Source organism: Mercenaria mercenaria, unplaced genomic scaffold (genome assembly GCF_021730395.1).
Source record: "Mercenaria mercenaria strain notata unplaced genomic scaffold, MADL_Memer_1 contig_3641, whole genome shotgun sequence".
In the NCBI taxonomy this organism is placed as follows: domain Eukaryota; kingdom Metazoa; phylum Mollusca; class Bivalvia; order Venerida; family Veneridae; genus Mercenaria; species Mercenaria mercenaria.
Window position 1 is genome coordinate 42,686 of NW_026461800.1, and position 17,495 is coordinate 60,180.

Below are 17,495 nucleotides of genomic sequence, written 5' to 3' on the forward strand. Positions count from 1 at the left end.
AACATCCACACTGACGACTTTGTTGGAGAACATCCACACTCTTAATTACCATTATTGTAGTTATGCGTCCTAAAATCTATGTCTTAGGCAGTCAAGCTACGTTGTTCAACAACAAATGTCGTTGGGAAATTATTTTTTGGTAAATCAACATTTACTTCCAGTCGTTTATTAACCCGGTAAGTCACATACTGTACGCGGAGCTTAAATTTGTTAACAAAAATAATTTTAAACACTAAACAGGTTAGCCAATAATTAGAAAAATAAAACTTCTCATTCCATTTAAATAATTTTGGCACCAATTACATATGCGAGATTTTGCCAAACCACAAACCTATACTTAAACACCCTTACAATTTTCCTGACTGAACTACTATTAACGAACAATACGGCTCAAGCTCTATAAAACAGTTTGAAATTATTATAGATCTGCTAATGTAAATAGGTGTCTGCAGCTAGTAAATTTATTAATACAGTTGTAACAGTATTTAGTGTTTGAAATTATTTTTTTTGTCCAATGGCATTGCAATACATTTCAAATTATGGGAAATTAATTTTAATAAATCAGCATTTGATTAAAGTGCGATATTAGGGGCTAACCGGAAAACCTGCTCTGCGGGATCACTTAAGACAGTCACAGCGGAGAGAGAAAACCAAGGATGTGAGGAGTGTGGAAATGTGTATAAATACTGACGAAAGTTTAAGGCGTCACATGAAAATCTTTCCCGTATGATGCCTAAGGTAGTTCTACAAGTTTGGATCCATTTTTTTTTCTTCACTGATTTAAAATTTGATTAAACTTCGATTTTTTTTCCAAGTTATAGAATACTTTTGGCAAATGTAAATTGATAGTGTCATGTGATTTTTCTGCTTAACAAAATGTTTTGACCTTAAGTAACTTTTTATAATATGTGCCTATATGAAATCATCTTTTCAAAAGTAAATTGTCCCCAATGAAGCTTTTAATGAATTTTCTCAGTCGAAAATATAAGCTACGGTCTTACGTGTGCCTTTATTTTAGTTTATACAGAATTCATTTTAGGTCGATTGTGAGGGAAGTTCTACAACTTATATTATTCACATTCGACCCCTCATTCCTGATAGGATCAATCGCCACGAGGGTATGAGAGAAGAGGCCAGTTTCCCTTTTTAATGATGAGCGCCAAGCAAGGGAGCTACTGGTACCATTTTTCACGTCTTTGGTATGACGCGGCCGGGGATTGAACTCACGACCTCGCGCGCTCGAAGCGGACGCTCTACCACTAGGCTATAGACGTTGCCTTTATTTTAAGAGGTCAGCGCATTTCAAGCTGATTTAAAGACACTATTTAGAACTATTTAATGTTCGAACAATTTTATTATCACGTTTTATCTTTAGAAATATAATACTGTTGTCATGGGATTGCCATTCAATAAATAAATTTCGGTTCCGTATGCAGAACCCAGGCTTTAGTCTCCGTAATGATAATACATTGTATGCCTTTCTGCCGGTTTATCAAATGTGCATAATCACCTTAAGTGATAATGCCCTTTTTATGTATAAGGTTGGATAGTATTTGATATTTGAATAGCTTCCATTTGCTGAAATAAGATTTAAAATATCTATAATATTATAATAATATTTAGATAAAGTACTAACTATCCGTGTTTTATGCACTTTGGGGTGGATATAGTTATAAACAAAATAACAATACAATAACTATTCCAATGCTCTATTTGCTTTTAAACTTTGTTTGCAGGACTTTTATGCAAATTTGTCTTGTTATCTTAAAATAATGTTTTTCCTAAAATGCAATCAATCTTAACACCGTGTCCTTATGCCACACTATACACAGAGATTAATGTTAGCCTAACATGTGCTCAGCCATTGCTATATGATTTGGCAGATCTATTTTAACTGGACTATAGCATCGCGGTAAATGGTTAGAACTGCTGATTGTATGTATAGACGACATTTGTTGTTGAACAACGTAGCTTGACTGCCTAAGACATAGATTTTAGGAAGCATAACTACAATAATGGTAATTAAGAGTGTGGATGTTCTCCAACAAAGTCGTCAGTGTGGATGTTCTCATTTTAATAATGTTGTTTGTTTTGAATAAAATATCGTCAGAAATCCTTGTAAATAGCAAAATAAAACAATGGTTGACTTTTATGCTCGTCACTGATATTAAATGAGCGTCAAATCTGTCCTCATTTCACGAAAATACGGTCAAAACTCACTTGCTTAGACAAAAGTGTGGTACAGCTCATACCCTTTTTGCCAACTGTTCGCGTTTTCGAGCGAAAATCAAGCTATACGTACAATATGGAACACTACCGCAGAATAGTATACTCCAGGCCGGGTACGGTGCTCTTTATCTCGAGTCGAAAGCTGCAGTAATAAAAAAGTTACAAGACTTTTCTTACCTGAATCGACGTAAATTTGTGTGTGGCCAGCTCATTTGCGCTGCTTTTTGATGACGTTGCATTCTTGGTTTCCTCACCGTGATTCTAGCCCGTCTTGACAGGACTTATGTTCAAAAACAACGAAATCGACCAAAGCTTTCGAATACCATAGATGCTTGTTTTGCCGTGCTTTCTGTGCAAATGCAGTAGCAAGCTCAGAACCATCTTTTGCAATATACAAAACCGAAGAAAAAATTGTGTCCCGTTTCCATAACAACTCAACAGTAAACCAGTTTATGTACTTCACAGATCTGGCTCAATGGTGTTAAACATAAGCTTGCCTTTGACTAGCTTTTACAAACGGTCGCCATATGACCTATCATGTGTCGGTGCCACCTTAAACATGTTAAATACAAAAAAAGGCTTTTACAAAAAGCTAACATTTAACATGTACTCGGATATCTGTTCTTTGATCTTGTTTTTTTATTGCCTTAAGAATAAGTTCACTCAAAATACAAGTACCCAGTTTATTTTTCAAATATTCAATCAAATATACCTAGAGGTGTGTAGGACACGGATAGGTCATTATTTGATGCTATGAGTGTTTTCAGTTAATCCAACACGCATACTGGACCTACTGACTGAACGTAAATATTTATTTTATTATTAAATGATTATATGTCACATCCCCTTGTTACTGAGAAACTTTGTACCAAGTTATTTAAATATCATTATATGTAAATTACAAAAGTCACATCAAAGTGTGATCTTAATCCTTGAACTAGGTAACTAAGTTTTATGTATAATTTTATTTGTGTTTGTGCCAAGTTAGTTGAATATCCATCAGATCTGGACAGAAAAATGAAGAGATGATCTCTTAGAGTCACCTTTAAGCCAAGAGTGAAGGTCTTGCAAGCAATACATTTTCTACTTATGGTTAGTGTTTATATCAAAATACTTGAATATTTGTCCATTCATACAATGTATACATGATGTAAACAATAGAGGGAAACTGTCACAATACACACCCGTCGCAACAAGTATCATTTGACTTTATAATACTCTCTATCTCTCTCCCTCTCTCTCTCTCTCTCTCTACTTATTGAGCAGACTAGTTTTCATTTTTTTCAATTTCGACTAATTCAAGGACAATAACTCCCAATCTTTTATTATGTTAAGATGAGTATATCTATTACTTTTGATATAACTGTGGCATTTGGTCGTTTTGCAAGTGACATGTATAGAATACAAGATACATCTGAGTTGTTATCATGCCAGTATGATTTATTTTTCGTTAACCAGCACCGTGCATGCAAAAATATTAGCAAGTTACAAGCAACAAACAATCGAAAACAAGAATCCAGTACACAAAATGCCCCACCCCCACCAACCCCCTGCACGAGGAACAGCAATTATTTGGTATTTGGTCACTGTGAACTGAAAGTTTTTGACGTACTGACCTCAACATATTGATTATGGGTCATTTACCAGTCATAAGTGACCTCCATATCAAAAGTGATCTCAGACCAAATTATACTCTAATTAATTGGCAAAAAAAGTCAATGAGACCATGACCTTTGACATACTGACCTCAAAATCAATAGGGCTCATATGTATTAGTCATGACAAATATAAGTATCAAATTAAATAATCCTAGGCCAAATGAATTATTGCCTGGAATACGTTCTTATCATTTGGGTCACTGTGACTTTTTCCTTTTGACCTACAGATCTCAAAATAGATAGGTTTTGTGGTCCTATACCTATAGCGTTCTCACGTTATCGTCCTATTCCCGGTCAATTGACCCTTGACCAACTTTTCTCAAAATATATCGCAAAGTTTTATCTGCTGGTCATGATCAAGCTCCCTATTAAATTTCGTGATCATAGACCCAAGTGTTATCAAGTTATCGTCCGGAAACCGTTGTAACTGTTCCGGGTCACTGTGATCTTGACCTTTGACCTACTGATCTCAAGATCATTACGGGTCATTTGCTGGTCATAACCAACCTCTCTATCAATTTTCATCTCCTAGGTCCAAGCGTTCTTGAGTTATCATCCGGAAACCGATTGGTACATGGACCGACAGACATCAGCAAAACAATATACCCGTCCCAACCCCCTTCTCCGAAGGGTGGGGGGACATAACAAGCCTTTTTACCTTTTATCTCCAGAGGTACTGCAAAAACATTAATCCACATATATATATATATATATACACTAATAATTTATATATCACTCTTTCTTGTAACACTGTTTTAAGGAAAAACACAATTTGCAATAGAAATGTCACTTCACGAAGTAAAGCGGTCGGTTTTGATATTCGCCATCGATGAATCTTACCTTCTAACAAATGTGGCGATTTAAACATTATATATTAAATGATACTCTACACATAAGTCATGAACATTTAACTGAATTGTATCATTATGTTTAGTCTTTAGGAAGGAATGGACACAATTTTATTCATTGTAGCACAAGATCTCTCCTGCCAACAGACAGGGCTGGGAAGTGTGTTTACCCAAGGACTGTACCTGAAGAAGGACGACCTCAAGGACATTTTAGCAGCTAGTTTTTCAAAACCTATTTTGTTTAACATGTTCATGTTAAAAGCCACCTTTACGAAAAGTCATTATTCATATCTGACTCCAAATGGTATCTCCTCGATGTGTTTAATATTTCATTTGTCGACGAAAGGTCCGTTTTTGGTTACGGGCCAGGTGCATTGCATGCTAGATCATTAAAGTGAACAAATGTAAGACGTTTAAATTCATTTCAGTTAGTGATATCATACCAGCTTATATTCAAAGTTTAAAGATTGGAATGCGGACACTGACACCGATGAACGGGCGACTGCAGTAGATCTCTCTCTATATATTGAATTGTTGTAAAGAACCCCTTAACATTTTAACTCTAAATAGATAATTACGGATTTATCTTCAACATTGATAAAACACATTTTATGTAGGCATCTTGACAAAATTGTTCAGCTTGGTAATCTTTTGGCATGGCTTAGTTATCATTTACCTGTGTTTTGTACGATAAAGTTCCTGAAAGGCATAACTTATATAATAAGCACAAAAATGTTTTGATATTTTTAAAAAAAAACTGCAATGTTGATTTGTTATACACGCGCTTTGAAGTTGGTTTAGTATGTTCATTGGCAAAACAGGAAATGAGTCATGGCTAAATCTTAAAGGAACCTTTTTTTGTCAGTTTTAAAACATTTGCTCCTATTAAAGAAATTAGATCGTAAAAGAGAAATGAACAATGAATTGATACAATGGTCCCTTACAACAACAGAGAAACAGACTGCATGGTATTGAAAACAAAGTTTTTATATTGGAGTAATCTTGCTTGAGTAGACAAAGGACCGGCTGTTTTTATATATCACATGTAAATATATGCAGTTTTAAGTCAAACATTTTCTATTATAAAGCTTTTCGAGATTGTAACAGTCTTCTAGTGAAATAAAAATGAAATGAAAAATACTTTTGCTCTTAATAAAATGAAGATATGAAACTGAAATAGAACGTGTAATTCGTACCAAAGGCAGATTATATCATTTATTACCTAGTGTTTCAGATTTGTATCATTTTTGTACAGCATTTTAGATTTGTTCAGTGATGCGAATGTCTGAGATTTTATTCTCCCAATTAAGTCAACATTTCTGTAGCAACATAAACACGATGTAAACTAATTTAAAATACGTCATAACGCAATTTACCGTAGCCGGTACCATGAAGAATATGTAGTGGAGCCCTGTGTCTAACAATAAGCGTTCCCAAGAAACAGACAGAGTAAGTGAAATTGTTTTTTGTTCTTTCAAAGTTATTGCTGCTAAATGGAACTTGATAGATATATTTCTTATGAGAACGCATCCTCTGGTAATGATCATCTTTCCATCAAGGACATTGGTGTCAACATCTAGGTAAGAGCCGCAAATATTCCACAAAAGAGGATCGTTCCATTAATTTTGTATCTTACCTATCTTCTTAAGGTTAATTCCAAAGAGTTGGTTTAATGCATTCCTAATGTTTACATGATTTTGAACATAAACCTTTTACATCCATATCGTACCTGTATTAATGTAACATCTCTTGTAAAGAGCATTGTTTTTCTATAAATTTTCCTATAGAAAATTCGGTTGTTTACGGATGCTTGAGTTGCAACTATTCAAAGTTTCTGCATTAAAAACAGTGGACATTTAAATAGTCAGTACAATTAATAACAGTGGTTTCTTTTGAAGAAAGCACGGAAGACTGAACATTTTGAAGACATACTGCCTTTCTTTATAATTGTTTTTCCTCTGTGTTAACTCAATGTATTTCAACCCGCCCGCTTAGCTCAACAGGAGGAATAGCGCAGGTCTACGGATCGCAGGGTCAGGAGTTTGATTCCCAGGTATGATCTCCGTGAAAATTAGATAAGACATTTGTCTGAAATCACTCATCCTCCGCCTTTGATTCATGTGGGGAAGTTTTCAATTACTTCTAAATTATACACTTACATATATGAATCAGCAAATTATTTATTTCAACGTTTAAACAAACACTAAATCGATTATACTTGCTTTACTTTATACTTTATTTAGTGCTAAAATACCTGTTGATATAGGCTTCGAATACTCCGTCTCCGTACAACCGCCTTCTGTACATACAAATGATTTCACCCTGAAGTGCATAAAGGGTAAAAAGAACCACATTTATATCTATCTATCATCTTTATTTTCATACTGCTTAAGACTCTTTCGGGTAAACTAACAGGTGCGCGTCAAGAGCAGGAATAACAAGCAAATTCGATGAATTGGTATCCCCCGCCGAAAGGGTTTGTGGTGAGGAATGGCAAAAAGATATATCCGGCAAAAAGTTAAGGATGTTAATAAGAAGCAAATAATTTCATTAGTCAAAATCAATTTAACAGAAAACAAATGTTTAATTAAAGAGTACATAATAAATGTATGATACTTTGATCCTGACTAAAGAATTTATTTTGAATGGGATATGCTTACTGTAATAAGCTTAGCTTTTAAAATTGAATGCAGTTAACTGAAATGTGAGCTTGAAGTTTAACTGGAACGAAATATTGTCTTTGAGTGGTTTGGCACCAGGTGTTGCTGTTTAACATGTACATTTGAACTTAAAAGAACAGATGTCCTTAAGAGAACATAGGTAAGATATCTTGAACATGGCTGAGGGCAAGGTTTGTGCAGTCACAACTTAACATGTTGAAGGTTTGAACATTTAAAAAAAAGGAATGGAAATATATATATGTATTTATATAGATATATGTATATATTTATTTTTTTAGCGGGTGGGGGTGCAGGGGAACGGGAGAAGAAACAAAATTTCACATGTTGATTATAAATATTGATTGAAAATTAAAAATGAAAAAAAAAGGGTAAAAGGGTGAAGTTGGGGGATGGGGGGGGGGGGGTGAGGCAGAGGATGCATGATCAGTGGTGGGCATGACTGGGTGGAGAAGTGAGGTGGGGGAATGGTACAACTTGGAAGGTTTGAAAAAAATCTAAAATAAGAAATGAAAAATATTTTTTTTTTTTTTTGGGGGGGGGGGGGGGGGGGGGGGGGGGGGGGGGAGGGGTGTAACCAAGGCAAATGGGTGACCAGATGTGGGTACACAACTTCACATGTTTACAATAAATGTTGATTGAAAAGAATGAAAGAAATTCAATGAAATTCTACCAAATGGTAAGTTTGTTATGTACAAATATGTGGATTTTTATACAATTAAAGGGCAATAACTCTTAATTTACAAATAAATCTGAATGAAATTGTGTGTACACAACCATATTATGGTGATCTAAATTCTGTTTAAGTTTCATAGTTCTAGGTCAAATATATCAAAAGTTATGATGCAGAAATTGCCATATTTATAGTACCCTATATAGTTAACACTAGAAACTTCTAAGGGCCATAACTCTGGTGTTACTTGGGCAATCTGACTGAAACTTGACGGGCCGTAAGAACTCATAGTGGTAAACATGTATATGAAGTTTTAAATAAATATTCCCAACCATTTCCTAGATATGGCTCCGGACGGACGGACGGACGGAAAGACGGAAGGACGGACGGACGGAAAGACGGACGGAAGGACGGACGGACGGACGGACAACGCCAAAACTATATCCCTCCGACTTTCGTCGGGGGATAAAAATAGATTTCAAAGTAAAATAGTGAGATGAAATATAAGCGCGCTAGTGTTAATACAAGGCGAAGGTATTTATAGGTTAAAAGCTGGTAAAAGCGATGGTCTCCGGTACTCAGGGTCGGTTTGAAATGAAATATCTAAACAAAGAACTGAAAAATGCCATTAACTAGGAATCCTGAATTGCCATTGTACATATGTATTTTACAAGTCACGAATTTTTGAAGGAAACAATATATATTTTATTGATAAATCATCGTGTTATGATTCGTTTGTCATTAACCTTACCGTGAAAAAGAAATCAAAATCAAATACGGCCACAACACAATATAATGTTTTCATAAGGCATCGAAAATATATAAGCATGCGCACGGAAAAAGTCAGGAAATAAAAACCTGTAACTTCGTCCCGGCTGTAAATCACCATTGCAGTACTGGTTACTTTGTACGCCAGAACACTTGCCGTCCTCACCTACCACGAAATCTGCATAATTGTCCTCAGTAGTTGAAGCATCACGCTTTCTTCGGTTCCCTGAAAACATTTGTCCATTGTCAAAGAAGTGCAGTATCATTTTTAAAATTACAGGCAAAGGAATCTTGATGTGTTTGAACAGTCTTTAACATTGGGGTTAGCTATTGTTGGCAATTTATTGTTACCAACGTAATGTTTGTACTCTACCGTAGTTATCCGCCACATTTTAATACATTTTGTACTGCAACAAATATTTTCCTTTGTGTTATTTTTTTCTTCTAAACATACTACCATAAAAAGTTAGACAGTGCACTTTCCAATCCCTGGGTGTAGTTATGTAAGGTGATATACGATCCATGTCTTTCACTTGAAACCAACTTTTATATGTGTTTGAAACTTTATAATCGAAAGCTGTTGTACTTCCTGAGAAAGTTTTATCTGAAAGTATCAATATTAAAAAAATACGTTTTCATTAGTGTTTCAAAAATATTTCAAATAAAACAAATGTAATTAAGTTTTTAAGTGGAAAATAAAAGCTTTCTATATTTAACGCGAAATGTATGAAAGCTATCATGATGACATAAGACTGGCTATAAACAATGCATCCTCTTTTTACACAAGTTGCGTCTCGAAACTTCTACATTGTCTTCAATTTTTCCCCCACTTTTTTGTTAAGAGTATCACGAAAATTTTATTGAATATCTGATGATGCATTATTATATTCCTAATTATTTACAGATTATCTATGAACAGATGAATTCAAACTTTAGTTCGGAATGATTACTAAACCTGTTGCTTGGCTTTCCTGTGAAACAATTACTCCCCAGCGTGTTAGCTTGCCGTTACGTATATTACAAAGAAGGTCTCTTAACGGAAGTTTCACGGCAATTTGTCTCTCGTCATCCGCTGGTTTAACTTGACTCTGTTGCATAAGTAAACTGTTTTCTGTCTCTTCGACAAGTTTGAGCGGAGCTAAAGTTCATTTTAAAGTCTCGTTAATATGATATCTTTCAGAAACACAGAGTAAAGAAATGCTTTTTTCTGAAAGTAGTAGATAAAAGAACTCTTATGATGTAGTGTTTAACCCCAAAATACCTCATAACTGCACCATATAGGCAAAAAATAAACAAAGCATACATCAAAAGGAAGATCTGTACGTATTTATTGAAATCCTTTATCAATGAAGCTGCATTTGTTTGGCTGTATACTTAATATCAAGTAATTAAATTCAGTTCTGATCTGATTCAGTTAAAATGTTTCTATATGGGTGAAAACACGCGGGTAGTATAGTTTAAAGATAATAAACAGTAAATAAATCCTAATGAAACAGATAAAGACTTACCACCAGGTAGTACAGTTGCCATCCTTGTTACCCGACTGCCGTTACCTTTAACTGTAGCTGCAAACACCTAAATCACAATGAAAACGGAACATTTTAACTATATGACATCTCAAAATCATAGAGTTTATTGTCCATTAATATATATTCAACCGAAACAAATGTTAAGAACAAAAAATATTAAGATATTTTTGACCACATTTGCTGCAGACTGATCAGGTGATTCCTGTAACATTTTAACTTTTAAATGCAGGCAATGGAAGACATCAAAATCTACCTTAAGGATGCATTAGACCCAGTTTGTGGAACAGCCATCTTGCGGCTCATGAGAAGTCATTTGCATAGGTTTGTTTTTCTATTTATAGCTCTGACGTCCGCCCTCTTTATTCAGGCGAGCTACTATTTACCTTTTCTTGAACATTCAAGAAAGTTCAATTCGAAACCACTTTGGGGGTATAGAATTATTTCATGTCAGGAAGTCATACCTCTGTCTTCCGGATGCCCACGTGCCAGTCCGTGCAAGCAAAAATGCCAGGGCAACCTGTTCCGTTTTTCTTTTTGTAAAGTTAAGAGTTACAGCGTCACAATGTAGATCATATCGCGCTAGTATTTCCGCTTTTGATGGTGAAAAAAGAACCCAGGTGCCGCTCAGGCAATTGTTTCATGCTTGGGCGAGCATATGAGTAGAATTATCGCTCTTCCAATATCCAGCTTCACTACCGCCTCAAATGTTTGGAACGCACAGGTTTAGCATTAGAAGTGTTGATATGATTCAATTGTCATCAACAATATTTTCATTATATATTTTCGAAAGTTGCTTGGTGTTTTTAAATTTTAGTTTCTAGTTTATTTCAATGAAGTTGAAATAATGACTTGCTATACCTGCCACATCTTGCGGTAAGCAACTTAACGTCTGACCACACCCTACCACCCTCACCCACTTCCCATCTCCTCATGAAATCAGGTTTTATACATTTTTAAACTTTATTTCAACATTTTTAAAGACTGTGAAATGAATGAATGTTCTTTATTAAAGGAATAATTGCTTCTTTGTGTGCACTTTTAAAGTTTATTTAATTGTGTTCTTGTAAAAGAAAACTATTAATATTCACAGAGCGATTTGACATTTAATATTCAATATCTTTATCGATGATCTTTGATTTTATTTAGAATTTGCATGTAACGTCCAAATGTTTCCAAGCTGATGTAAGATGGTATAGAATTTGGAATCATGGAACCTTTACTATTTCATAAATCCAAGATATTTACGTTCTTAAAAAATGTTGAAACTAATGACAAGCGAAAAAGTGCCTTTCATGCTACTATCCCATTTATTGTTCGGCAGAAAAAAATGCATTTTAGTCGTACTAGAGCATTAAATGTCGTATTACACTTCTGAACTACTGGTGAATTTTACCTGCACATTGTAGATTCCTGGCTGGATATCAGTCATGACACAAGAGTGAATATTACTGGCTGTTCTATTGCTGTACACGACACTTTTATCCTTCAATGACAAATGTGATATGAGGTTTTTCTCTCATTAAAAAGTACAAAAATAAAGTGAAATGTTTAGGTCAGCTGCCTCTGAAAGTTAAAATGTGGTGAAAAGTCATGGTTTGGAATTTAATCAAGGCCATTTATAATGCAAGATTCTACTTTGCTGGTTGTAAGAAAAATGGTAATATTTAAAATGCGGATATAATTATATTTTTGTTGTGCATAATCGATTAAATATCTCATAATTCATTCTTCGTAATACTCTGAAATATTATTCAAACTTATAACATACAAAAAGTATATATTACAAAGAAATAGTTCATTTATAAAAATAATGACCTATATGACCAAAAAAGTCTTAAAACAATAGTAAACTGTATATAACTAGATGTGACTTAGAGCTTTAACCTTGAATATAAACGCAAAGTGTAACAAGAACACACTCGGAAAGAGGTGGCGGCTATTGAGAGTGTAATGTTTGGTGGGTGGGGTTTGGGGCGATGAGTCGGAAACAGACCTGGGAAAGGCATTAAAGAAAAAATTAACGACATAGTAATGTAAAAAATGTGTGGGTGAGGATTTGTGAAGGGAGGAGAGCGTTAAATGTGGAAAGGGGTATAAAGGTATACTATGGAACAAACAACATCAAGAACCTCTTTCAAACTGAGGGACGAAGGTATACTATATAAATATTGCATTCGTACGAGGGTGATATGAAAAATGTTCACCGCGAGATATATGAATATTGACCGAGGCGGCAGCCGAGGTCTATATTCATATTTCGAGGGGTGAACATTTTTCATATCACCCTCTCAGGAATGCAATATTTATTTTATTATAGCGAAAGATTATAAAGGTCAAAGCATTTACTGGAAAATCAACATAGTAATTTATCTAACATTAAAAAGTTATTACAAACCAAATAATGAAGACAGAATAAAAAAGTCTTTACTTGTTAGCACTTATAATTTGTGGCGACTTTGCCGTGTAATAAGACTTTTTTGGTCTGTGTGAAGTTTGCAGAATAGCCGAATAGCAGAATGGACGAATAACTCCAGCAGAATAGCAGAACAGCAGACTAACTCCAGCAGAATAACAGAATAGCAGAATAGCAGAATAACGGAATAACTCCAGCAGAATAGCAGAATAGCAGAACATCAGAATAACTCCAGCAGAATTACATAACAGAATAGCAGAATAACAGAACATCAGAATAACTCCAGCAGAATAACAGAATAGCAGACTAGCAGAAGAACTCCAGCAGAATAGCAGAACAGCAGAATAACTCAAGCAGAATGGCAGAACAGCAGAATTACTCCAGCAGAATAACAGAATAGTAGAATAGCTCCAGAAGAATAACAGAATAGCAAAACAGCAAAATAACTCCAGCGGAATAACAGAATAGCAGAACAGCAGAATAACTCCATCAGAATGGCAGAATAGCATATTAGTAGAATAACTCCAGCAGAATAGCACAACAGCAGAGTAACTCCAGCAGAATGGCAGAACAGCAGAATAACTCCAGCAGAATAACAGAATAGCAGAATAGCTCCAGCAGAATAACAGAATAGCAGAATAACTCCAGCAGAATAGCAGAACAGCAGAATAACTCCAGCAGAATGGCAAAATAACTCCAACAGAATAACATAATAGCAGAATAACTCCAGCAGAATAACATAATAGCAGAACAGCAGAATAACTCCAGCAGAATAGCAGAACAGCAGAAAAACAGAATAGCAGAATAACTTCAGCAAAATAGCAGAACAGCAGAATAACTCCAGCAGAATAACAGAATAGCAGAATAACAGAATATTTATATTACTTTTCGGGTAAAACATAGAATAGTCCTATAAAAAAACATTTGAAAATGACCTGTATGTTCCAAAAAAGGAGACAAAAATATTAAAAATGGCCTTACCAAAGCAGCAACATCTGCTTTAAATAAATTGCTATTTTCCGCTTATATAACTTGTCATACAAAATTTTCAGAGTGTCACTTCTAATATTAGATGTTTATTCACTAAAATTGGAAAATTATTAAAAAAGAAAATACCTCTGTGGCGGTGATTTATATATGAAAGAAAAGGTTGTATTTACCATACAGTATTATCATAAAACGCCATATAAATGTCATAACTTTTAAGGACACTCTAGAACTATTCTGCTATTCTGCTGGAAGTATAACTTTAAAAAAAACTCGTGTTGCAAAAAATAGTCTTTTAGTGTTGATATTAACTATCGTGCAGATGCGAGTCCAAATAAAAACATAAAACTCTTTCACTTTTTTTATATTGTCCTGCTAATCTGATATTCTGTTGTTGTTTATTTTTTGTTGGTTTTTTGCTGGAGTTATTCTGCTATTCTGCTCTTCTCCTGGAGTCTGCTATTCTCCCGGAGTTTGTCTGCTATGTTGCTGGAGTTATTCTGTTACTTTCTAGCTTAGGCTAATGTTAATTGTGCGGGATAATACGCGAGAGGTTTAATGCATAAAAGCCGTTCTTTAAGTTGTTCATTTCAGTGTCAAAACTTGTTTTCTAACAATTATGGTAAACTGTTTACCATACACATAGTCTTAGGCTAACTTAAATTATCATTCAAATGCGAGGTAAAATGAACAAAAGTTATTCCGCTAATCTGCTGGAGTTATTCTGCTATTCTGCTGGAGTTATTCTGCTATTCTGCCATTCTGCTGGAGTTATTCTGCTATTCTGCTGGAGTTATTCTGTTATTCTGCTATTCTGCCATTCTGCTGGAGTTCTTCTGCTATTCTGCTGGAGTTCTTCTGCTATTCTGCTGGAGTTATTCTGTTATTCTGCTAGAGTTATTCTGCTGTTCAGCTGGTGTCATTCTGCTATTCTGCTGAAGTCATTCTGCTATTCTGTTATTTTGCTATTCTGCTGGAGTTATTCTGCTGATGTTATTCTGCTATTCTGCTGGAGTTTTTCTGCTATTCTGCTATTCTGCTGGAGTTATTCTGCTATTCTGCTGGAGTTATTCTGCTATTCCGCTGGAGTTATTTATTCTGCTGTTCTGCTAATCTGCTATTTTGCTGGAGTTATTCTGCTATTCTACTGGATTCATTCTGCTATTCTGTTATTCTGTTATTCTGCTGGAGTTATTCTGCTGTTCTGCTATTCTGCTGGAGTTATTATGCTATTCTGCTATTCTGTTATGTTATTCTGCTGGAGTTAGTCTGCTGTTCTGCTATTCTGCTATTCTGCTGGAGTTATTCTGCCATTCTGTAATTCTGCTATTCTGCTAATTTCACACAGGCACTTTTTTGATACATTTAATCGAGACGTTTACATATAACTGACCCCTATATTTATTCTAATATTTTAACATTCCGTCAATCAGTAGCGTTCGAAAAACGGCGATAACTTTCTTTTTTCTAAATGAAACATATAAGTGTGAGCGCTGATTTTCTTAGTTAGATCATTTCCAAACTTACTATGGTAGTTTCGATAAATTATTTGATGAAAAATTGTTTTCGAAATATTTTGCACGTAGCATAAAAAAGAAAATTCGGCTGTGTTCGCACATGCAGGAGCAGCAGAAAAAGGTAATTTAATCCTAAAGTATAATTATATAAGCACCTCGTCTGAAAATTTATCGACTCACTCTTTTAATCAATGCAAAAATATCAATCTCTCAACGGGTGATATGAAAAAATAATATCATATGCGCAGAAATTGAAAATAACGCTATTGCGCATGTGATATGAAATTTCTGGGGAATATGATATATTATTCAGGTTAAACTAATGGGAAAGTCGCCATATGACCTAAAATGTGTCGGTGCGACGTTAAACCCAACCAAAAAAAAAAAAAAAAAAAAAAAAAAAAAAAAAAAAAAAAAAAAAAAAACTAATGGGAAATTTACATTGGACATTTTTGTGAGGTATAATAATACCAAATATAACACTATATCAAGAAATACGACTAGCGCAAACAAAAACATGTATTTGGTTTAGGGGTATACGGGGTAGGTTGGAGTACTATGAGATACTAAGAGGTAATGTCCAGAAACTAAAAGTAAAAAGGAAATACTAAACTTTTGAAAGAGGAGAACACTTACATCAATTTTAGTACATCTTATGTGATATTCTGTAAGAATGCCATTTAAATCTCGTTTCTTTGGTTCTTCCCATGATACTTTGAGCGTTCTTGGTTTCGTCACTTCCTCCTCAGGTTTTAATTGCACGTTTGTGACATTACCAGGTGCTAAAACATGACAATGGTTTCACTGACTTTTTTATAAAACAGACAAAATAGACTGTCGAAATGGCGACGCGATTCATGCCAAAGCGACACAAGACATGACAACATAACACTATATGTCACGTCTGTAATAGCACGAAAACATACCGTGTGTCGGATCGTGATATCATGTGTAGCATAGTGTTGGATCGAATGTCATCTGTCGCTTTTAAAGGGTGACACGAATCGTTTAAAATTGAAACCCGACACGATACACAACATTGCGATGCAACACATCACAAAAGGAGAAATGACACACGGCTTTTAATGTGACTGTTCACATGTCATGTGATGTGACACTTAAATAGCTCAAGACAGTTCTGCGAGATTAGCGCGACTGAATGTTGTATGACACTTTGTGTTTTCATGTGTCGCTCGCCTTAGTCTTGTCGGATCTTGTGTTTAGTTTCGTATAGTGAACATAGAACATGACGCTCGACGTGACACTAGATACGAATCACAAAAATGTGATAGGAGACCATTGTCGTATATCAGAATTCCGTGTGGTACTTACCAGATTATGTAACAAAAATGCACATAATGATTTTAGATAAGAGTTCACTGGCAGAAGAAAAGAAAAGCGAAAACAGCTTATCGCCTAACATGAAGAGAATTTGAGATATAAACTGCTAAAGGTATCGTTTTTTATAATATATTAAGCATATTTAAATGCAAATGTCCATTCATATTGTATAGTTATAAGCATAATTAGAATTTAAGAAATTTCCATACTTTGTGGCAGAAAGATTGCAAACGTACCTGTTTTTCAAACAGAGAAAATGATCAATATGCATAAAGTAGGACAATAATAGTACATATATATCGATGTACTTAGCAGTTTTTGTAAAGTCTATATTATCAAATCATATTATACATGTACTTTTACAATTCGAATTTAAGTACTTCACAATGTGATCTTATTTATACTTAATGTTTATTTTTAGTTCAGCATACTTGATTGAGCGGTTGTTCCTAATACAGTCTCTGATCCATTCACTCCAGCAATCGTTTTTGCAGTTACTTGTACGGTATAATTCCAGAAGGCATCTACTTTATCAATCAGACAGCATGTAGCTTTGAAATCTGTAAGAGTAAAGACACAAAAATTTTCATAGATTCTGTAGATTCTGGCCAATGAAAGCATGTTCAAACTAAAAAATCTCATACACCTGCCTAACTCCAGGCATTTAAAGAAAGATTCATATAAGACAAAGGCACTAGCGGATTAAGGTGGGGTTGGGGCGAACCTGGCGCGTCAGAGCATAGGTATTTTGTCTTTTGTTTCGGGTGAAAAAAGTGCAAAATATGCATTTTTTTCTCGCTCGTCATAAAACATGCACTTATGATAATCAGCATGTTATTTGTTTATTTTGTCAC

The 17,495-nt window shown here is 34.8% G+C and overlaps 1 protein-coding gene and 1 long non-coding RNA gene across 2 annotated transcripts; both read right to left on the bottom strand.

The window, feature by feature from the left end:
• Positions 1–4,545: 4,545 nt before the first annotated feature.
• LOC128553258 (uncharacterized) lies at positions 4,546–9,077 on the bottom strand. Its single transcript, XR_008369300.1, has 3 exons — positions 8,945–9,077; positions 6,990–7,057; positions 4,546–4,563 (listed from the first exon to the last, which is right to left on the bottom strand). It is a non-coding gene; the product is annotated as an uncharacterized LOC128553258 (long non-coding RNA).
• A 208-nt stretch (positions 9,078–9,285) lies between these two features.
• LOC128553257 (tyrosine-protein phosphatase Lar-like) lies at positions 9,286–17,201 on the bottom strand (the record flags this gene model as incomplete). The annotated part of the gene is made up of 6 exons (XM_053534386.1): positions 9,286–9,458; positions 9,810–9,992; positions 10,363–10,429; positions 11,777–11,866; positions 15,937–16,082; positions 17,073–17,201. Coding segments are annotated over 6 exons (788 nt in total), but the record flags the coding sequence as incomplete, so codon positions are not given.
• Positions 17,202–17,495: the final 294 nt, after the last annotated feature.